Here is a 24248-nt window from a genome sequence, read left to right as displayed (position 1 = left end):
CGCACGCACGCACACACACACACACACACACACACACACACACACTCTCCATGAGTCAGGGCTGAGAAACTGAGAGAACATGAATTTAGATGAATGTTCATTTCCTTTATGTAGGAGGACCCGAAATGATTCTACAAAACTGTAAAATCAGTAATTACAACCCAGATATTCAGAAGTCAAAACTCTATCAGCTTTTTCATCAGTAGATGTAGGCACAGCTTTTTATTATTGTGTAGGCAGATTAATTTCCTTTCTGATTGCAGTTTTGTCCAGAATGTGACTTATGCGATTATTATGTGGTTTTTTGGAACACTTGATTCTGAGCAGTTACTTTAATCTGCATTTAAATAATTGTTTTCAACATCCAAGCGAGAAGACTATTAAACTCTTCGTTCTAATCTATTGTAGGCTGTTTTGGCTTCACAGTTGGTCCTGGTCATCTTTCTATACAGTGCATTATCATTTCATTCCTGATCATCAGGGCCAGATAGAATTTTTTTTGCTTTTTCTTCACATAATTTTGTTAGAAAAAATATTTTGCAGAATTAATTTGTGAGTACAGGAGCTGAACATGTAGTAAATAAAATTTTAAATAAAAAACTTACATTTTATATTCAAGTTTTCAAATGCAAAATACAATCACTCAGAGCCATTTGTTCAGTAAATAAAGATACAGTAAATCTTTCATTTAATACATCCACTAAAAGACAGAAAATACATCATATTGTACACAAATCATCTTAACATCTTACCATTTACATGTTTTTCTATAACATATAAATAAATTATAAGTATTTAAAACAATAAAAACTGATTATAAATAGAATTTTCTTTTAAAATGAGCATTTTTCTCTGCCTCTCATGCTATTTTATGGTAAAATCAATGAAAATAACCCATTCTTTGTCATTAAAGTGAAATTACCGAATCCAGACAGGATTTATTGCAGATTTTTGCGAGTGGGCCTGCTGATAATATATAAATATGTTAATAATTGCTGCGTTCACAAAATCTCCAAGGAGAAATGGCTCTCTTCAGTATTTTTAGCTTTGCTTCCTGTGTGCTTGCAGGTTTACAGGTGGTGCTGAACTCCATCATTAAAGCCATGGTTCCCCTCCTTCACATCGCTCTGCTTGTTCTGTTCGTCATCATCATTTACGCCATCATCGGCCTCGAGCTCTTCATGGGCAAGATGCATAGAACCTGTTTCTTCTTCAAAGATGGACACAAAGGTCAGGACTTCAGCTTTTTCTTCTCTCTTGTACTAGTAATTGACCCTGGTGCTTACCCAGATAGTTTTCTTTTAGGTCATATAGCTGAAGAGAAGCCGGCCCCCTGCGCTCCAAGTTCCGCCCATGGAAGACACTGCTCTCCGCCCAACATAACGCAGTGCATGATGGGATGGGAGGGCCCAAATGATGGAATCACGAACTTTGATAACTTTGCATTTGCCATGCTGACTGTGTTTCAGTGCATCACAATGGAGGGCTGGACTGATGTCCTGTACTGGGTGAGTCTGCTCCAGTAACGGCACACTACACAGTCCAGTATAGAGAGACACGAACATCTACTTTACTGAGACATATGTATAAGACAGGATTAGGAATACATCACACTCCTTAGTTTAAATCCTAAAGGACACCTACAGTACTGGCCTTTCTCAGTTTGGAAGAAAGGTAGCACTTCATTTTGATGGTTCCTTTTAGACATTTGGTTCAATATAAGTAACTTTACGACTACATATCTACTAGCAGTCAATAGAGTATTACTATTAGAATTTAACTATAATATATCCGAGATGATAATATTAACAAGCATTAAATTCATCTCTTCTGTCTAAATGAGAGTAATTACTATTAAACAAAAAATAAAACAATTTGAGCAGCTTATGAGAATAGTGTTTGGATGGCAACTCTGATATTGATTACAATAATTTTTTTGTACAACTCTGCAAGTTAAGTACCTCTGGAAGGAGTCCAAAGATGACAAGCTCATTTTGGGTACATTTTAGACCCAATTTACACCTGTATTCATCATTTTATGCCTGTAATTATATTGATGAAAACAAATCTTTTTAAAGATGACTATCAAAATAAACTGCAATAAAATCCAAACCAGAACAAAGCCAAATTGTAATCCTAATGGAATTGTCTTGTAGGATTTTACAGAAAAAAAACTGTATTCTTGGATTTAATTGTTAATAGGACTATTGTGATTGTGAGCTTCCAGTGAATACATTTTTGGGGATTATAAAAGCTTCCCATGCAATTTACATTATGGCTAGACATTATTCTGAAGCAGATTGATTGGACATGATCCAATATAACAGTGAGTGTCAAATAGAAGTAGCTAAATTGAATTCCTCTTATTTTTATGAGTCCTGCTTCATTCTTAGATCCAAATTATAATAAAAAATCCATTAGGAATCCTGAACACTTTCTTTCTTTCATATATATGGGTCAAAGACGAGACGTCCCATTTTGGTGTGCGCATCAAGTAAAACTTACTAAAGTGGTTTTCTATACAAAGAAAGCAAATTCAAGTTGTCAGCGTTTCAAATCAATTTTGTGGAAAAAAAGGCTAAATTTGAGTGAAACAATATTCTGCATCATTCAGTGTTACAGATATATTTATGTAAGAATGAAACAACATACTCATTTTGACCTGTACTCTTTAAAATCAGGGTGTCTGCGGGGTCTTAAAAAGTCTAAAAATGCCTTAAATTTCAAAACAAAATTTTAGGCCTTAAAAATCCTTAAATTCACTGCAATATTGTCTTGAAGGATTTAAATAGTTTTAAACGGGTCTTAATTTTCCTTTCTTTATGTACCAAATCAATCCAAAACACATCCAATCACCAACAATGCATCTCAATAAAACTTAGCAAAACTATATTCATGACTAATAGTATAACAGTCTGTTGTGCATACTTTTAGTTTTTAAAAAGTTTTTTTAAGGTATGTTGAAAAAAAAATGTATGTGTACAACTAGGGTCTGCTTGTTTTGACACATTATTGAAAATAAGTGGCTAAGACATAACTAATTAAAATAATTTTTTTGATGGGGCAATAATTTTTTTACTGCTGGGCGATAAAAAATTCTTTAGTGTTTAGCCCCTATATAAGTCTGAAATTGTATTCTTCATAGTCTTAAAAAGGTCTTAAAAAGTCTTAAATTTGAAGAATTAAATTTAAAGACCCTGAAGAATTTGTGATATTATTTTAAATGATTAAAAAGAGTAGGTACTGTAACAACCCAGTGGTTTGAAGGAGGTAGTGTTGCGAGGCGGCATTGTGATTTTTATTTTAAGATGTCATGAAATTATTATTAATTAAAATATTCTGAATATCGAATATATGGATGTCCTTATTATTATTATTTGTATATGTTAGGGCTCATCAAAGATTACTGTTATAGATTTTTGTAAGGAAAATAAAATATATTTTTTGTGAGCATATAACAACAAAGAAAACTATTGAAAGCATTTAATATGAAATATAAATAATAGTAGCAAATACATTTTATAATTTTAATACAATTAAAATGTAATATTATGTCCTGTTCTTATTTAGTGAGGCCACTGAATATACTTGCAAAGCTCATAAAAATCAGAACTATTTCTCAGAAGCGCTAACATGAAAAGTCCTGTTGGGCCCTGTGTGTGTGATTAGATCTCTGCTGATCTCCACAGCACATCTTTACTGTATCTCAGTCTTCTGCACTCCTCTAGATACTTAAAGTGACTGACGCTTTTCCTGATGACATCTTTTAAGGCAGTTAAACAGACTCAGCTGGACTTGTCTGCCTGTCTCTTTCTCTCTCACTCTGTTGAAGATGTTCTGTGCTTCGTGGTTTTTCTTGATGTCCTGGGGCTCTGATGGACACTGCACTCTTTCCGCTCACTGTCTTCCTCTCCTCTTCGCTCTCCTCTCTTTTTTTCTAACTGTCCCCTCCTCGTCTCAGATGCAGGATGCCATGGGTTATGAGCTTCCCTGGGTCTATTTTGTCAGTCTGGTCATCTTTGGATCCTTTTTCGTTCTTAATCTGGTTCTTGGTGTGTTGAGCGGGTAAGCATTGTGCTAAATGCGTGTTTGTGTGTGTTTGAATGAACTCTGATCAAACCATCCAGCATTTCCTTTCTCAAAGCACTGAGGTAGAGACAGACAGAGAGGGTTTGTGTTTTACTGTGCAGAGAACTCAAGTGGGACACCTTTACTAATCATTCATTCAACTCTGTATTCCCTGTCTCTTCCCATACTCCATCCCTCCCTCCATTCCCAGGTGAATGATGCTGTAGGGAATTCCTGGCCATGGCTTTATTTTGTCACTTTAATCATCATTGGCTCCTTTTTTGTTCTTAATTTGGTTCTTGGGGTGTTAAGCGGGTAAGGGACATTCTCATCCATTCTCTCTCCAACTTTTTCTCTCCAACTTTTTTCACTTTTTTTACTTAATTTTTTGTCTTCTTCCCTGTCAGAAGAAGTGTGTGAGAGAGCATTGTTATCCTCTTGAGTCTTTTCTGTTTATACTGTACATTTAAGAATACAAGGCAATAGGGATGCAACGATTAACCGATTTCACTGTTAACCACGCTTTGATTCATCACGGTTAATTCATCGTAAAGGCTTCTCAAGACCTTGTTTCAGCACGGAACAAAACTGCTGCAAATAAACAAAGTTATGCCAACTGTGTGCTAGTTTAAATTTCCCAGCTTGTACGTCGAGAATAATAACCACACACACTAGATCAAATATAGCTCAGGCTATTAACTGAGGACCAATCACATATTGCATCTTTTGTGCACCCAAGGTCGTTATTTCCAATGGAGGCGCGCAGCTTGCACGCATATTGAGATCGATGGCATGCATGGCACGACATACTCGCGTATTCCAGGCGCACCTAGTTTAAATAATGCTGCGAGCGCACAGCAAGTCCGTGACTAGAACTGGATTGGTCAGCTTTATACTTTGTATGGAACATACACATTTCTACTCCAAAGAAAAAAAATACAACATGAAAATACCAAAAATTTTTGCAATATGGTTGATCAAAAGTGCCTTTTGGGCAGAGGTTCAGCAGACTTTGACTATTCATTTGTTTACTTTAAAAGGGAAATACTTAGCTTAATACTTATTATTTTTTTATTCATTGTTCATTCATTATCATTTATTTTCAGTGTAAAATAATTGCTTATGTTTAAATGCCAAAAAAAAAATTTCACTTATTTTTAAGTCCAAAGAGAAATGGATTATTGTTTGCTTTTGATATTATTTTGTGCTTTATTTTTGTTACTGAGCAGCAACAAGGTGTTTTCATGTAATTTTTCTAAACTAGTAGTGTTTTAAAATTAATGAAGGCATAATAATCGTGATAACCTTGAAACCGTGATTATTCTTTGGACTATAATCGTACAACCAAAATCTATAATCGTTGCATCCCTACAAGGGAAAGAGTTTTTTTCCTTTTCTCTTTTAATTAAAACAAAACATGTTCCTGATGAGACTGATAAATCTAATTGCATGTATGCATTTTATATCCAAAATTGCTCAGAAGTCAACATGAAAACGGCAATAGCCCTATTCATTTAAATGCACATTCATGATCTCATTGAGAGCAATTTTCATGTTCTGTTTTATGCTGTATTATATGTGGTCACACAGAGGTTAAATAGTGTGTAAAAATGCCATTTTATGTTGAACCCAATGTTAAACACTATAAACAGTCAAGCTGGATATTATTCAAACACCTGGCAAGTTCTGACTTAAAGTTAGTTTTATTCAACTAGCCATTTTTTGACTGATGTACAAGAAGCATCATTGTGGAAAATATTTATTTTAGTTACCTTTAAACAAAATGCCAGGGATATAAATAATTTTTAGGCTATGCATATACTTTTGTAAAATTTTTCATTTTTTTAATCTAAGTTTTATGGGATGGATATTCAGAGCAGATCTCTCTCTTTCCATTTCGCAGAGAGTTCTCTAAAGAGCGAGAAAAGGCCAAAGCTCGTGGTGATTTTCAGAAGCTCCGTGAGAAGCAGCAGCTGGAGGAGGATCTAAAGGGCTACCTGGACTGGATCACGCAAGCAGAGGATATTGACCCTGAGAATGATGACGAGGGACTAGATGACGACAAGCCTAGAAATCGTAAGTACAAAAATAGGGAAGCACCAGAATCGAGAATTTATCACAGTTTTTTTTTACGTCAGAGATGGTCCATGAAAGAGGACAGTGAAATATTGCCTTTTTTATGTGTTGCAATGTTTAAATTATTGCTGTATTACCAGGTGAAATTCTTTTTAGTTTGAAAATACTTGGAGATCTATGAATATTAACATGGGCTTATATATCTCTAATGCACAGCCTGTTGTTTTCTCTTTCTATATATGATGTTAAGAAAGCAATAATATACAGCAGCTCAACCATCATCATGCTTTGTTTGATCTGAATTCAAGTGGACAAAACTTTTTGATCAAGATTAACCTGCCTGCGGATGATAAATATAAATGAATAACTTATATTAGTGTTTTATTGATTATTTCAGTTGGAGATGAGAGCTTTTTTTTCCAAAATCTCACCAAACACAAACCATTAATCAAAGGAATGTATGGATGTGCTTGTGTTTATATGCAGGCAGGTTTTGCTCTCCATATTAGGCATTACATTTATGAAAGATGCAGACAGAAATGGACCAATAGTTCTTGTGAGAACAGGGCATTTAGTAAGGATTTGCTCTAGATAGTAATCTAGATCATGCAAATGCCAGATTTAGGCTCAGGGTTGATAACTATAATTTATCTACATTAAGAAAAATATGTAAACGGGAAGCCCCTGCAGAGATATACTATATACCCTTGTATGTATATGTGTATGTTTGTGTCTTTGAGCTTAATTTTGGCATTTCATAGCCTGAGATTGTGTATTGTCATTCAGTCGCTAACTGAAATCAGATGGGAAAGATTTTTTCAAACATGTCCAGTATACGTATACAGATATACTCTAATCTACAAGCTGACACACATCTAGTGGCACAAAATAGAACTGCACCTCAGTACAGATTGCTTGTATTAAGAGTGATGTTTTATGTTCAGTGTCTTGTGTCAAGTGTCTTAATTTTGGTGTCCTTAATGTGAATGTTAGGATAGAGAGTGTTGGTGGCGTCTCTCTCTTTCTTTCTGTCTGTCAGTGTGTCTGTCTTTGACTGTTTGAGTCTCGCTCTGTTGTTTTCAGGGAAGACTCATCGTTTACAGTACATCCGTGGAGCGGTGAAGAAAAAAGCAGCTCTGCTTCGTAAGGCGTGTGCGTTTCCAAAGCAACCACGGTTTACTTTTTGCGTTTGCATGGCAAAAGTGCAACAAGCCCCCTAGACCTTTATATACTGATCCCCACCTCATCTTTCCCTGCTCAGACATGTCAATCTGGGTAGGGATGATGATGGACTCTCCGTGGTTTCGATTTCTGAATGATGACAGGCATGAAGAGTTTTAAATGAGAGTTTTAAAATATGGGCTCTTTTGAGGCGGTAAAGTTTTTCTGTTTGAAATATCTGGACTTTTAGCATGTTTCTTTTTTTCTCCAGGTATTTGAATCAGAATCAGGTGCTTTGTATTAGATTTCAGTCACACATCAGGCTCCTGTTGCGATGTGATCTGCATGTGTTATCTAGAGAAAAACAGTTGCACATCACGGTTCAGATCTCAGACTCTGAGATTGTGTTTTCTCTTTGACAACCATGGTGAGATATTGCAGAGTATTCTGAGTGAACTTTCAGTATTCATCCATTTGAACACTGAAATATTTATTTTTTTTGAGACTCATGTTGCTTCACCCCCATCAGTCTTCAGCAGATTGGTTTGCTTTAGTGTTTATATAACACAAAATGTTTCAAGTTTCTTTCATAAAATAAGAAGTTAAAAAATTGTAAGACTAACAGTCATTTTCATCTTAAATACATTAATTTTCTAAAGACATTATCAGCACACTGATGATGTAATATCACTATTCGACATGTGTAAACCTTGTCTCAGAATATCCGATCAAACGTAATCCCATAATCCCATTTCCAAGGGTGGTGTAGTCCGCTTGATAATGTGTTTTCATTATTGTGAGAAATAGAATTAGGGGGAAAAGATCAGAGCCAATGCGAAAAGAGCATGGAATTTAGAGACACTGCTTGACCCCGCCCTCTGTGCATGTTAATGAGATGAAATTGTAGGCCTGCATGCTGATTAGTAGATTAGCAAGGTTTTGGTTGACAGCAATATCTTTTACATATCACACAGTTGAATTTTTTTTTTCCTGAATTTATCCGAATCATTATAAAGGTGTATATATTATTTGTTTTTGATGAATACTGCAATATGAATACAGTTTCACAAGATTGAATAGCACTATTTGACGGTTTTCTGATGAGTCTAATAGTATTTAGTTACAGAAATGGAATGATTACAAATGCTAAAAAGGCTTTTGTTACTTTGTTTGTCTCATTTCTAGTCCAAATATCAAAAAAGGGCAAGTAAAAATAGTTTTGTTTCACCTTCAGAAGAAAAAAGTCCAAATTAAAAGTAATTCCTTAAAACAAGCAATTATTATATACCAGTGGGGTAAGTGAAATCTGGTTTTTACTTTAAAATGTATTGAAATTCTTTTTTTTGCATAGATCGTATAAATGCCATATAAATACAGTAATGAAATACTACTCTGTAGCTCATGGTTAGCTATAATTAAGACTCAACATTGCATTACGATGTGACTATTGCAGATGCGCACACTGCAATATCGATGCTGAAACCTGAAAATCTGTTGTGCAGTCCTAATATTAACAGTATATTTATGCGCGCACTGATGAGGTGTACCGTTTTATTCTTTGCAAGCATTTTCTGGGGCCCTCATAGTCCATCTTAAAAACTTAAAGTTCACATTTGAGCATTGATATGGACAAAAGTTTTGCCTGGCTGTCATCAGGACTGTTTATTAAGTTTAAAAAAAGTCTCAGTAATTCTTTATATTTATATTGAAATTATCCTCTATACTTAATCTTCCCTCTATCTACCTGTCTAATTGGTCTGTGTTTTTTGTGATAAGATCTTATTGTAGTTAGGTGAGTATGATTATAGTATTTTTATTTGCACATTAGTAAGAAACAGCTTTGTGTTCATGCAAAATGACCTAAGCTCGGCTTCTCACTGGAACTGCACCTGTTGCAAATAAAGTGAAGAAAACAAATTAGGATTGGGTTCATTGTGTATGTTTTGGTGGCTCACTGTATAAAATATTCAACTTAATGTATGATCTGGAGGAAAAAAAGGCTACAAATGATGTTAAGGATATGCAATAATTGTAGCAAATGGTTTCTTAAATCTTGAAATCTATTGCCTGACCTCAGTAAGGTTCAGATTATAATTTTCACCATTAGACTTGTGTTAGCATTGTATTAGCAAATGCAGAAAAACTACATTTAATATGTTTGCCAAGTCTTATTTTTATGTGAAATTGACATTTAGCAAGTGTTCATTGTGGACCCTGGTCTAATCTCTGTCAGTGTGTCAGGCAAAAAGTGTAAGTAGGGGTTCTTTACAGGTTGGAAGTGAGTTGCTTGTTCGTGTGAGTATGTTAAACCAGCATTTGATGAGCAATGAGTATCATCTCTACTGGTAATTCATCTCCCTCTCTCCCCCTCTCTCTCTCTGTCTCGTGCAGTGAGTATGCCGGCCAGTGAAAATGAGTCAGTGAACACTGATAATGCTCCAGCTGGAGACATGGAAGGAGAGACCTGCTGTACCCGCATGGCGTAAGTCTCCACAGCATCCCGTTCCTCTTCTTTTCTTCTCCTGTTCTTCTTCTTGATATGCTTTCTTCTAGCTCCATTTTATTTATTTTTTTCTTCCATGTATAATTCTTCAGACTTTTTAGTATTCAGATATTTTCAGAGAAAAGGTTGAGTGTTAGTTTAAAAATGGCCTTAGGAGTGAAAGTTAATGCCAGTAAACTGGTAGGTGAAGGTCAGCAGGACCCAGTGGGCGGCTCCTGGCGCTCCCGTGATCTTCAGTGTCCTTTTTTTCTCTGTGCATCTGTTGCTGTTGTCTGTTTTCCAGCTGATCTGCCCTGTTAGTGATCAGTGTTTTATGTCACAAACACAGATTGGAACACAATAGCCTGTCTGTTTATATGTAGTATACAGAAAACCCTCTGACAGATTAGTCACAGAGTCTGTAAACAAGTGCCCCTATTATGCCATTTTAAAAGGGTTTTATGAAGGTCAAAAAAACACCTTAATTTTCTTATAATAAATAGTTCAGTGTCTCTTTTCTTTTTCACAGTGTCTGAAATGGTTTAAACATCCACTCTCTCTAAACTTTTGTTCGAGTGCCTGCTCTGATTGGTCAGATGATTGGTCTACCATTTGCAGTTTGTGTTAAAAAAGTAAAAGCAAAAAACACCCATTCTCTTACCTGAAATTCACCTCCATAAAACAGTAACAGTATCAGTTCTTATCATTTTGAAGTGCATACAAAGTGGGATGTAAAAGTTTTGGATCTGGAATAGGTCATTACCATTATTTCTTTTTAATAGGGGATGAGTTTGTGATGGAAAGTTGCCAAAGTCAGGACACTGTGGGAAGTCAAATACACTAAATGCAGCACAGTGTCATAAAAGTACAATCTGAAATGTTCCAGGCCTCAGCAACAGTGTCTGCAGGTCAAAGTGGATATTGTTCACAGCCTATGTAAACTGTAGACTGGGATCATACATTTCATACAAACCTGTTTCTATGTTTTCAAAGACAAATACTCAATTTATAATGCACTTTAAAAACTTTTACTTTCACCAACAGCTGTATTACACACTACTGTATACGAAAGGTACTATTTGAACAAGCTTAACAGGGGCACTTTGAATGAAGACTGTTCATTTACTTACAAATATTACTATAAAGTTGAACATAAAAATTCTTTACTGAAAGCAATGAGTGTGCATCACATCAAACAGAAACAGATCTGTTTGATAAGTTGTTTGTTTTATATGGCTATCTATCTATCTATCTATCTATCTATCTATCTATCTATCTATCTATCTATCTATCTATCTATCTATCTATCTATCTATCTATCTATCTATCTATCTATCTATCTATCTATCTATCTATCTATCTATCTATCTATCTATCTATCTATCTATCTATCTATCTATCTATCTATCTATCTATCTATCTATCTATCTATCTATCTATCTATCTATCTATCTATCTATCTATCTATCTATCTATCTATCTATCTATCTATCTATCTATCTATCTATCTATCATCCCTTCATATGTGAGTGGCACTCAGTTGCTCCTGCTCATTGTCTTTTGTTCCACATGGAGGCACTCCAACAGAGTGCTGATATACAGTATGAGCAGGTCCACCTGATTTCCCCTCAGTTCTGCTGTCTCTGTGGAGCACTGTCCTTCATGATGTCGTGTCTGTTCTGTATGTATAATACATTTTGTTTTCCATTCCAGAAATAGGATCTCCAAATCCAAATTCAGGTTAGTACATTGTACACCGCCTGAAGGCCGAGGCTGCCTTCCTTAATGCTCTTCATATATATGTGTTGTGTGTGTTTGTGTGTTTGTTGTGTTTTGATGCCAGTGTTGTGTTTTGATCATCACGGTGGCCCTCAAATCAGTGGCTAGATATCCATTAACGAGTTCAGACTGCCAGCGTTATTCAGATTAGATTTGTTTGCTATATATGCCAAAAGAATCAAGAGCAGCAGCATTTACAGTCACTGCCAGCTGAAACACACATACAGTTGTTTTTATTGTGCAGAGAGTGCATTTAGAGAACATTTAGTAAGAATAGCATCAGGATACACAGATTTAAAACTCTGAACTTTTCAGACAAATTTCCTCCCTCCTTCTCTCTCTGTCTCTCTATCTCTGTCTCTTTGTATTTACAGTCGATATTCACGCCGGTGGAATCGGTTATGTCGACGTAAGTGCCGTGCAGCAGTGAAATCAAACGTCTTCTACTGGCTGGTGATTTTTCTGGTATTTTTGAACACACTTACTATTGCCTCAGAGCACCACCAGCAGCCGGACTGGCTCACCAATGTACAAGGTACTCAACACTACAATACAATACATATATCAGTATACTAATACTGACACTTCATGAAATAACTCCGCTCTCAGGCCTAAGCCATATGCCGTAGCATTTTTATTACCATTTAAAATAAGAGATTTAATATATTTTATTGTGTATATTCTTGTAAATTTGTACGTAAATGTGAGTTTTCAGCTGTTCATTGGGAATATCACATGGTCCTTCATAAATTTATAAATAAACATTGAAACATTACAAATGTCTGTCACTTAATGGTCACTTTTGATTGATACATTTGTGCTGAATAAAATCATTAATTTATATTTAAAAATAATGAGAACAAGACTGTATTTCATAATGATTGTTATTTTAGGTGTTGTTATTGTGGTTTATAAATCTCACACTGAATAAATGTGTTGTTTATGTACTTACAGATATAGCCAATAAGGTGCTGCTGGCTCTCTTTACCGGTGAGATGCTGTTAAAGATGTACAGTCTGGGCCTACAGGCCTATTTTGTCTCCCTTTTCAACCGCTTTGACAGCTTTGTGGTGTGCGGTGGGATTCTGGAAACCATCCTGGTGGAGACCAAAATTATGTCACCCCTGGGCATCTCTGTGCTGCGCTGCGTACGTCTGCTTCGCATCTTCAAGATCACCAGGTGTGTATTAAAGATGTGTACTGTATGTTTAGGTCATTTATTTTGTGTTGATGCTAATGCGTACTGTCCACTTTCAGATACTGGAACTCTCTGAGTAATCTGGTGGCGTCTCTGTTGAACTCTGTGCGTTCGATCGCATCCCTGTTACTGCTGCTCTTCCTCTTCATTATCATCTTCAGTCTGCTTGGAATGCAGCTCTTTGGTGGAAAGTTCAACTTTGATGAGACACGACGCAGCACATTTGATAATTTCCCCCAGTCTCTCCTCACCGTCTTTCAGGTTCTGCCACAGTCACACTCACAGCACACACTTGCAATATGGCTTTAAACAGAACTCCTGTTTGATTTGAATCATGTTTGTTGTTACAGATTTTGACCGGAGAGGACTGGAACTCTGTGATGTACGATGGCATTATGGCATACGGAGGGCCGTCCTTTCCTGGCATGCTTGTCTGCATTTACTTCATCATCCTCTTCATCTGCGGAAACTGTATCCTAAAAGCACCAGTTTGACGTGACACTAAAAAGAAACAATCTGATTATAAAACTGATAGTTCTGTTCCTGAACTCTAAACAGACATCCTCCTGAATGTCTTCTTGGCCATTGCTGTGGACAACCTCGCAGACGCAGAGAGTCTAACATCAGCGCAGAAAGAGGAAGAGGAGGAGAAAGAGAGAAAGAAGCTGGCCAGGTTTAGTGACTCCGAGTTCACTTGAGTGCAGTGTTTTGAGATGGTCTAAGGGCCTATAAAACCTTCCTATGAGGATTTTCTGTCTCCTGCCTAATGAGCTCATTAAGACTGGATCAGTTATGACTTCATTAGTTTAACATTGAGGAAATTAAGTATCATTTTACAGAAGTGTTTTTGCCCCTCTGAAGAGCTGTAAATACAGGTGCTTAGCGGGACCGTAAAGCTGCATATGCGCACATTTATGACACTGTTTCTATCTTACAGAACGGCCAGTCCAGAGAAGCGCCAGAACTCTGAGAAGCCACCCCTAGAGGATGAAAAGAAAGAGGAAAAAATTGAACTCAAATCCATCACTTCAGATGGAGAGACGCCAACTGCCACCAAGGTCATTAGCTGCACAGAAACTGATTAAAGCAATAATAGGAATTGAGTTGTGACATTGGAAACAGAATATAAAAAGAAAGTGATAAAAATAAAGAAGAAAAACCCTAATTTTCAAATGACATGTCCCGACAAAGCCAAACTCTATTGGAAAATCAGCCTAGTATACAGTGTGCACCTTTATCATATAATAATGGCTTACATATATAACTTTTGTCTCTAAACATAAAGCTGGTAAATGAGATTGATACATATCACATACAAATAAGACATTTGCATTCAGATGCACAGATGCATCATCAAATTTGTACTGTGTGTGTGGCCTAAACTAGACTAGAGTGACTAGAGTGATCTAAATGGTGGTAACAACTACTCAAATCATTGCATATAATTGACATGATTGACTATGTTGACTTGAATAAGAATGACATGGCCACATTTATAATATAGTACTTGGTAATTCTTCATTTGTTTAATGTTTTTTCTCACAATTTATTTTATTCATTTTGCAGTAATTAATGTCCTAATTAAAATATTAATTATAATAATGCTAATTGATTGAAATTGAATTCAATTTGAATGTTTCAATAATTTATTCATTTTATAATAACAATAATAATAATGATGATGATGATGATGATAATAATAATAATAATTATGATGATGATTATTATTATTCCTCATATAAAATATTAAAAAAGAATGTGTTTGTCTGATTTTAGATCAACATAGATGAGTACACAGGGGAGGACAATGAAGAGAAGAATCCATATCCTGTCAACGATTTCCCAGGTGTGTTTAGAGAAAGTATGTCTGTGTTTTTTGTTTGTTTGTTTTTTTTCTTGAGGAAAGTACCATAAGTAATTTCCACAGAAGAGCCCAGGCTGTTGTATTCAGCTATGGGAGCACTCTACGTGAGTTGTTTTGCGGTTGAGCAAAGATGTCCTTTTCTTTACACTTGTTGATTTCCCCAAGTTCACCACACTCCCCAGCTCATGCCAACTGTATACTAGATGACATAAGTCATCATCAGTGATGCAAAGACCTAGAGTATGAGAAACTGTTGAGGGATGAAGCGTCTCATATACTCTGTGAATTGGTTTGTCGGTTGTTCTTTTAGCAGGGGAGGATGACGAGGAGGAGCCAGAGATGCCAGTAGGTCCTCGTCCACGTCCACTCTCTGACATTCAGCTGAAGGAAAAAGCCGTCCCCATGCCACAAGCCAAAGCCTTCTTTATTTTCAGCCCCAGTAACAAGTAAGAAAAGCACACACAAATCAGTAGACTTTGATTTTTACATAAATGGGCTATGCTGCCTAGTATTCAACACCCAAAAATATCTTCTCTATCTCATTTCTTTCCCCCTTTTCTCCTCTGTAGGTTCAGGGTTTTGTGTCATAAGATTGTAAACCACAACATCTTCACCAATTTAATCCTGTTCTTCATACTGCTGAGCAGTATTTCACTGGCAGCGGAGGACCCAGTGAAGAATGACTCATTCAGGAATCAGGTACACACAAACATGCACACACTGACATATACATCATGTTTGTAGCGCTGCCTTTATGAGGCTTTGATATCTGCATTTCTTTCTTTTTTTTTCTCTGCTAGATTCTAGGCTATGCAGATTATGTGTTTACAGGAATCTTCACCATAGAGATCATATTAAAGGTAAATATTCTTTTTAAAGGTAAATGTGTCCCAATTCATTTCATGCTAATAATATCTTTCCTACTATAACCTTCTCACGGTGTTTCTTTCACACTCATCTAATTCCTCGCTGTCTTCCATTGGTCTGCTCTGCCTCTCAGATGACAGCGTATGGAGCATTTCTTCATAAGGGTTCATTTTGTCGGAATTATTTTAATATTTTGGATCTGGTGGTGGTCAGTGTGTCTCTGATCTCCTCTGGAATTCAGTAAGTACCTTTTTCCAAACTAACCAGTACTACTGCTTCTCATGGCACAAATAATCGATCCAGCGTAACCTTTATTAATATCATTGCCTGATCAAATGCTATTCAGTTTATGTCTGGCCAAAACAGTTTTGTTATTGTCAAATAAGGATGTTTTCATACTATTAGGTTTGGTTTTATTAAAACAAAGTACAGTGTGTTTGCTTGTTAGCGCTGTTCATTAGAATGAACACTGCCATTTACACCGTGGTGTTCATCGTGGTGGAGCAATAAGTCTTGGACTGCTTTCAAATAGATCACGCCTTTGACAGAATTTGAAAGTTATACAGACCAATGACATCTAAATGAACAAAAATACAAGATATGACCAAAAAAGGACAGACTGCTTAGACATATCTGGGGGGTTTTTTTCGTGACTGCATTCGTCTTTTTTGATGCAGTGGGGTTTTTTTTTTTTGTATAGGTTAAAAGACTTAATGTCAGTGTGAATACCAGGATTAAATATATAATTTCTTTCCTGATATGGACATAATAACTAAGTGATCTGAACTGCAAATCTAAGCAAACTCTAAACAAAAACTAATTTTTTCTTTAAATGTAATTTTTAAATGTAATTTTTGTTAATTGAAAAAAGCTTTAATAATATTTGAATGTTAGATGAAGATATGTAAAGTATTTTTTTCTTAAACTTAAAATATTAATATTAATATTGAAATAAATTAAATTAAATTAAGACTAAAATGTCAAAGATTATTAAAATGTCAAATCAAACTTAAATTACTAAAGCTCAGTCTAGTCTAAGATCGATTTTGTAGATTGTCACATCTTTGATTTCAAAGTTATATATTTTTGTAAGAAGTGCAAATAAAATTGCAATGTAAAATGAGTAAAAATTTTAAACAAGTTATTAAAATGTAAATGCCATGTAAATATTTTAATTGCACTAGTACTTTTAATCATTTGAAATGTGGAAATGACTGCCATCTAGATTAATATTAAGCTGAAACATTGAGCAGAAATTACTTGCAGTCTGTGGGCCTCTGCCTCTCTCTATAGCGTTATTAGTACAGTCACATGATCGGTAATTAGTCGCTCTGATTGGTGATGCCAAACTGTGCTGTGATTCACAGGTCAAGTGCCATTAATGTAGTGAAGATTCTCAGAGTGCTGAGGGTGTTGAGGCCCCTGAGAGCAATCAACAGAGCCAAGGGCCTCAAAGTGAGTCTTTCTGTCTCATTCATAAAAATTGCACAAATCTCTTTTTAGAGGCTGGCTCTAACCCACAGTTTTCATACAGTATAATGGATGTTCTGAGCATTTGTTTTAATTGAGAGCCTTGTTTGCATTCGCAGCATGTGGTTCAGTGTGTATTTGTTGCCATCCGCACCATCGGGAATATCGTCATCGTCACCTCTTTGCTGCAGTTCATGTTTGCCTGTATTGGTGTTCAACTCTTCAAGGTAAGTTCTGCTGTTTCACTGTTTATAAATAATAATAAAAATATATTTGTCTACAGAGAAAATGATGAGTTTTTTCCTGGAACCCAGCAGTGTGCTGTTTGCACTTATCACAGTATTATTTGGTGTTAAATGCATGTAAACTGCTGTTTTTTTTGCTAGGGCAAATTCTTCTACTGCACAGACACTTCTAAACAGACGCAGGCTGAGTGCAGGTGAAATCTCTTTGTCTTTGCATACAAAGTTCAACATTTACAGAAAAGAAAAAAGCTAATTAATACGTGTATGTGTGTGTGTGTGTGTGTGTGTGTGTGTGTTTTTAACAGAGGGGCCTACATACTGTACAAGGATGGGAATGTTGGGAAGCCAGAGAAAGCTCAACGCTCTTGGGAGAACAGTGACTTCAACTTTGATGATGTCCTGCAGGGCATGATGGCTCTGTTTGCTGTATCCACTTTTGAGGGTTGGCCAGGGTGCGAGACACAAACACCACAAACACATACACTACCACTACTTTTTAATATATATTTAAAAATGTCATTTATACTTTTTTTGGCAAAGCTGTTCTTGACCGTTAATTGTATATACCTTACCAATAACTTCTAACTGTGAGAATACAAGGTGTGCCGTGTGAGCAGGTTCAAATGTATGCCTCATGCTAAAATGTGTGAGACTTAAAAGCCCTCTTTAAAATATGCATAGTCTAAATTAAGCTAATCTAAAGTAGCACCATTTAAATAATTACTACAGCTCGTAAGGTGATTGCGTAATGTGATGCCCTCGAGTCATAACTGAACAGATGCAGCACGACTGTCTTGAAGCTAGCAAACTGTTGAAACAAAAGCACTTATACTATACCATTTTACATGATAAAGAGACACAGTTTATGTTTAACATGCTGATGTTCGGCCATCCCTAACTAGGCCTGTCACGATAAGGAATTTTTGTTGTACAATATATTGTCACAGAAGTTGTTGCGATATTATTGTCATTTTGAGAGCATTTATGCCACAGATTAAATAACAGCATAATAATACAAATAGTCATAAACACTTTAACATGCTCATCATTCTTAAGGCTATTTCTTCTAGATTCTATGATTTGATGTTTAAAAGGTAACTGTCCTATTAAATATACTATTATATGTCCTATTAGGTTAATGTCCAAGTATAAGCTTTGACACCGGTAAAGAAGAATATATATGTCTTATTAAAATGGCTTTAACGTTATTTGTGAATTTGTAAATATATATTGCAATGCCAAAATAATATTGAGGTCATCTGTAGGTATTGCACGATAAATCGATATATTGATTATTGACAGGCCTATCTGTATCACAAACATGTTTTTATAGGACATGGGGTGCAGCCTTTTTCCTGCAACCAGTGTCAGGACACCTGTTCTGTAGCCTCCATTGCGCTGTGCAAACAGCTGTGACATATCATGAGCAGCCCAACTAATCGCTAATGACATTATCAACAATTATTGATTTTATTGATTCATTGTTGCAGCCCTAGATGAATTGAAAGTTCAGTGTTAATTTTAAATAAATATCAAAAAATACCAAGGAATGTTTAAATTAGGTAGAAATAGCTTTAAGATTTTCATGTATTCTTTCAAGTTAATCTTCAGTAATAAAGGCAGTGATTGAAAACAAACAGGAAGCTTTGTGTTGTCCCACAGGCTCCTCTACAGAGCCATTGACTCCCACGCAGAGGATGTTGGGCCGATCTACAACTACCGTGTGGTCATCTCCATATTCTTCATCATCTACATTATCATCATCGCCTTCTTCATGATGAACATATTCGTAGGTTTCGTCATTGTGACGTTTCAGGAGCAGGGAGAACAGGAGTACAAAAACTGTGAGCTGGACAAGAACCAGGTAGCCTGATGACAATAAGTCAAGTTTATATTATGAATTGGATTGACTTAAGTTGGTTTCTGATAATGATTGATTCCTTTGTAACTCCTGTTCATCTGTTTCTGTGTGTAGCGTCAGTGTGTGGAGTATGCCCTAAAGGCTCGTCCCCTACGCAGGTACATTCCCAAAAACCCATATCAGTACAAAGTCTGGTACGTGGTGAACTCCACCTACTTCGAGTACCTGATGTTCACCCTCATCCTTCTCAACACCATCTGCCTGGCCATGCAGGTCAGTGCACACAGAAACTCAACTAATACAAACAGCTACGGCTCGCTTTCTTGAGATTTACTGGTTGTTATGCAAGTTCAAATAAAAATATTGGTTAATACTTTATTTTAATGTATCCTTGTCCGTGCAGTATAACTATTAATTTAGCTACTGTGTAATATTAATAAATGACATGTATTTACTAAGGGGCGACACGGTGGCCTCACAGAAGAAGAAAGTTGCTGGTTCAAGTCCCGGCTGGGCCAGTTGGCATTTCTGTGTGGAGTTTTCATGTTCTCCCCATTCTTGTGTGGGTTTCCTCTGGGTGCTCCGGTTTCCCCACAGTCCAAAAGACATGTGCTATAAGTGAATTGGGTGAACTAAATTGGTCGTAGTGTATGAGTGTGTGTGTGTGTGTTAATGTGAGAGTGTATGGGTGTTTCCCAGTACTAGGTTGCATCTGCAAGGGCATATGCTGTGTAAAACATATGCCAGAATATTTGGTGAGTCATTCTGCTGTGGCAACCCTGGATAAATAAGTACTAAGCAGAAAGAAAATGAATAAATGAATGAATGTACTTTCTATATGGTTAGGGTTAGAATTTGGGTTAGGTTTGGGGATAGTTGCATGTAATTTTATTTAACATAATTAACTGTATTTACTATTTTAAGCACATGGAGCATGCGTAATGCGTAACAAGGACACCTTAATATAAAGTGTTACCATGGTCATTTAAGAACATAAAGACCTTTTTCTTGATAAAGACAATAATAACAAATCGTTTATTGATTGTGATTGAAAATCAGGGTTATTCCATCAAATATAATGCACTGCATAATGCTAACACATAGAGTGCTCAGCATAATTGAGTACACCCCATTTTAAAAAATTTATATTTATATCCATTTCTCAGTGAATATAGGTAATATATTTTGGAGCATTTTAACAAAACAGATTAATTAAAGAGATATATTTATTAAAATAATCTTTTGTTCACTGAACATCTATAGAAATAAAAAGAATATACATTTAAATTCATGCAAAATATTGCAAAAAAAATTCTAACAGCAAAATTTCAACAAAATCTCTTTTTTTTGTTTGAATCGCTCCATTTTTGCTTTTTTTTTTAAATAGTATTTCATATTTTTCCTAAAATCTAATGTATATGCACCAATATAATATTTTAACGCATCCTATAGAAAATATGAATTTAAATGAAAGATTTGTGGGGGGTTTACACATATATGCTAAGCCTTGTAACTATTATTCGCAAATCCAGAAAATCTTTTTTCCAGATAATTGTTCTATAGCTGTATTGTCAAATCAAATAAATTTATAACATTGTTTAATTCATGTGTTTGCAGCACCATGGTCAATCTCAGTCTTTCAACAAAGCCATGAATATCCTCAATATGTTGTTCACCGGCCTCTTCACTGTGGAAATGATCCTCAAACTCATCGCCTTCAAACCCAGGGTACGACCTGCATGTTTTTATGTGTTATCTGATTTTTAATCATCTATATTTATTATTACAATTCTGTATCATGAACTAATTAGGATGGAAAGATTAACATTTTTAAGATTTAATATTATCAAGTAATGAGCTATTCTTAATACAGATGTCCCAAAATGCATTGTATAGTACTTTATTAACAGTGCTTTGTTTTGTTTAATTGCTGTATGTTTTTTGCAGCTGTCTTCCAGGCTAGATGTTTTCTGTTCATTTTTTAATTTTGTTTTATTTTATTAAAATGCTTGTTTTCAGTGAACACTCTCCTACAGAATTATGCCACGTCACACGTATTTAACCTACATGATTCAAGTGCTTTACAATGATCGCTAGTTTTGGCCCAGATGAGAACAGAAATGAATGTAACATGAAACAATAGTCTCCCGCTCTTCCTCTGAAATGAGTTGCATCGCCAGCCTTAAAACACAGACAGCCAGTAATTCCATCAGTTAGTGTTTAAAGACTTCTCGCATAACTTGGCAGCCATTTCCAGTCCATTAAAGGTTTTCCTGCGCTATTAAGCACAAATCAGATATTGTAAAGATGGTGTCAGTAGAGATGCCATCCGCTCTGAATTACTCAAAGCAGACATGCTCTCAGGCGTCCTCTAGAGCCCTGAAAACCGTCTTTTCCCAATAATCATGAGCATCAAAGCACATTTTCTTGTGGAAATGGACATGTACAGTCAGTAATTTCCTGATTTTTTTGTTGTTTTTGTATTGCTGAATGGTGATTGGCTAACGAGCGTTTGGGATGTTGACTGTGCTCATGCATCATGGGTACGGGCAGCGCTAGTGATGGTCAATTCTTCCTCTCTAACTGCCCTCTCTCACCCCTCACCCCCACCCTCCCCTCGTCCTGTGTAGGGTTACTTTAGTGACCCCTGGAATGTTTTTGACTTCCTCATCGTAATTGGCAGCATTATAGACGTCATTCTGAGTGAGATCAACGTAAGTACATCGCCACCTCTCTCTCTCTCTCTTCCTCTTCTTCTCTCTTTTGCTCTCCTGTCCATCTCTGCTGTCTTTTACCCCCCCCCCCGTGTGCTTCTTGCCATTCTCTGCTCCTGCTGTCCCCTACAAATCCTCATTCCCCTGTTCTGATGGCAAGATGGCTGCTGTGGCAGGTTGCCCTCTGGTGGTGAGAGGTATATTTAGGGCACACGCGCAAGGATAAAAAGGGAGCGTTTTTCGATAGGCCCGAGAAAGACAGCGAACGAGCGTTTGTTTTCATCCCCCAGGCCGTGATGTATGTTGTTTTGCTGTAACTAACAGTCACACCCGAACTAACCTTGGAGTCCTGGCCGTTCCTCTCAGGGCGGTTTTGATGGATTAGCATGACAGGTCCCAGGTCATCATGGGATTCTTGTTTTTTTGATTTCCTCACACCCGTCATTTGATTTTATGATTTTTTTTTTTTTTTCCTCATGTCTTCTGTGAGTTAAATGTTCATGTGTAACTGTTTTCTTCCTTATTTTCTCCTCTCTCCTTTTCTTTTTCATTTTTCTTTTTCCGTCCAGCATTATTTTGTTGATGCATGGAACACGTTTGATGCCCTTATTGTAGTGGGTAGTGTTGTTGATATAGCCATCACAGAGGTTAACGTAAGTAATCTCTCTCTCTCAATCTGCCTGCCTGCACTCCCCTCCCCCCCACCCCCAATACTAACAAAGATGGAGTTGCTTTAACCCTCCACCCGCACACATAGGCATGAATGACCTTGTATAGCACTCAGGGTGATATATTCTGGCTTCACAATCAATGTGGACTGATACATTGTTTTGGAAAGCAGCTATATTAGGATGGATGGGCGATTTGATCGATGTTGCCTGTAATTCAGTAAATGCTGAAAAATGTTGCTTCACTGTTGAATCAATTCATAAACCTTCAAATTCATTTTGACAGAAGAGCCCAGACTCTCTTCAGAAAAACAAACTTGTTTGTTTAGTGTACACTTTTAAGCCTTGTTTAGCTTTTACCTGATCGAAATTGGTTAACAATGCCAATGTTAACAACTTTCAGATGTAGTATTTGATGTATATCAGGTATAAATTGGATGATTTTAACCTGAAATGATCACTATATATTATATTTTATGTTTAGTACCACTCAGAAGTATGGGATCAGTAAGTATTTTTAATGTTTTTGAAAGCAATCTCTCTAATGCTTTAATGTACTTGGTTAAGTACAGTACAGTACAGTAAATCAGTAATATTAGGATAGTTAATAGTTAAAATAACTGTTTTCTATTTTAATATGTTTTACAATTACATTTATTTCTGTAATGGCATAGCTGAATTTTCAGTACACTTAATCCAGTTCTTGGTATCACATGACCCTTCAGAAATCATTCTGATATGCTGATCTAGACATTTATTTCTTAAAATCTCTTACAATTGTGATGCTTACTATTTTTGCATCAAGATTTAATCTATTTGGATTATTTAACGAATAGAGATTATTGGAAATTTCTATGTTTTTATGTGAAACAGAAATATTTTGTAACATTGTAAATGTCACTGTTACATTTGATCAAATATTTGCATAAGGAAAAAAAAAACGTTACTGACCTCAAACCTTATTTTTGTTCTAAAACATAATGTCGCCCATCTCGGGGAATATGACTCTACACAACTGCTTGAAGGTAGATGAATAAACACAAGGTTACAGTAAGTAACAACAAAATATGGACTGTCTGCTCAAAAAGTGTTAATGAAGGTCCTTTATGATTGACAGCAGTTATGCCGGAGATATACCCCCTGTTTTGCTATACACATCCATTTCAGCACTGACTGGGTTTGATTTGGTTGGAGTTTTCTCCTCATCCAGCATCTGATTTGACATGAAGGCATGACCTTTGACCCAGCATTGTGTTTGGATTGTTTGTTTATTTATTTATTGATTTATTTTTGACTTTGAGAAAGCACTTTTTTCTCATGCTTCATTAACCTGTTAATTAATCTGATTCGTGATCTGAAATGAAAGTGATGAATCCGTGCTGATAGCCAGTCCCTCCTCTCAGTGCTTCAAGGAGATTAGAGTGAAACCGGACGACTCTGTTCTCCCTTAGAAAAGCGTTTATGTGACCCCTCCTCCCCCTGAGGCCGCTCTGCTCCTCTCAGTGATTTGTCCTCCCTGCCTGTTGGAGGCACTGTCTGATTCGTGCCGTCTGATTGGACAGAAGCGGGGGGTGGAGAGATGGGAGTGTTTGCCAGCTCTGTTTTGCTGACGATGCCACATTGCATCCCTCTCTATGAATGCCTCTTCTTTTCTGTCTCTCTGTTCTGCATTTTCCTCCCTTTTTTCAGTGTTTTTCCTCTGTCTCTTCTCTCTTTCTTCTATGGTACACTTGAACACCCACACAGCATTCTGGGTAGGCCTGCCCCCTATGCCATTAGCTGCTGGCTGACTGCT

At 36.3% G+C, this 24248-nt stretch overlaps 1 protein-coding gene across 3 annotated transcripts in view; it reads left to right on the top strand.

Annotated features, from left to right (window-relative positions):
• cacna1c (calcium channel, voltage-dependent, L type, alpha 1C subunit) overlaps positions 1-24248 on the top strand; it is a 166475-nt gene that overhangs the window by 120058 nt on the left and 22169 nt on the right. For all 3 annotated transcript variants that reach the window (XM_056455596.1, XM_056455598.1, XM_056455597.1), the window contains exons 6-30: positions 1069-1230; positions 1306-1508; positions 3962-4065; positions 5972-6144; positions 9697-9787; positions 11501-11527; positions 11941-12101; positions 12521-12746; positions 12824-13025; positions 13115-13235; positions 13323-13437; positions 13702-13822; positions 14541-14610; positions 14939-15074; positions 15198-15327; positions 15429-15488; positions 15629-15735; positions 16863-16950; positions 17085-17192; positions 17352-17404; positions 17516-17662; positions 18873-19074; positions 19186-19344; positions 20689-20799; positions 21702-21785. In XM_056455596.1, coding sequence (XP_056311571.1) covers positions 1069-1230; positions 1306-1508; positions 3962-4065; positions 5972-6144; positions 9697-9787; positions 11501-11527; positions 11941-12101; positions 12521-12746; positions 12824-13025; positions 13115-13235; positions 13323-13437; positions 13702-13822; positions 14541-14610; positions 14939-15074; positions 15198-15327; positions 15429-15488; positions 15629-15735; positions 16863-16950; positions 17085-17192; positions 17352-17404; positions 17516-17662; positions 18873-19074; positions 19186-19344; positions 20689-20799; positions 21702-21785 — 3161 coding nt within the window. The remainder of the gene's footprint in view (positions 1-1068; positions 1231-1305; positions 1509-3961; positions 4066-5971; positions 6145-9696; positions 9788-11500; positions 11528-11940; positions 12102-12520; positions 12747-12823; positions 13026-13114; positions 13236-13322; positions 13438-13701; positions 13823-14540; positions 14611-14938; positions 15075-15197; positions 15328-15428; positions 15489-15628; positions 15736-16862; positions 16951-17084; positions 17193-17351; positions 17405-17515; positions 17663-18872; positions 19075-19185; positions 19345-20688; positions 20800-21701; positions 21786-24248) is intronic.

The sequence above is a fragment of the Danio aesculapii genome, chromosome 4 (genome assembly GCF_903798145.1).
Source record: "Danio aesculapii chromosome 4, fDanAes4.1, whole genome shotgun sequence".
Taxonomy (NCBI): Eukaryota; Metazoa; Chordata; class Actinopteri; order Cypriniformes; family Danionidae; genus Danio; species Danio aesculapii.
This window is presented reverse-complemented; position numbering and strand designations above follow the sequence as displayed.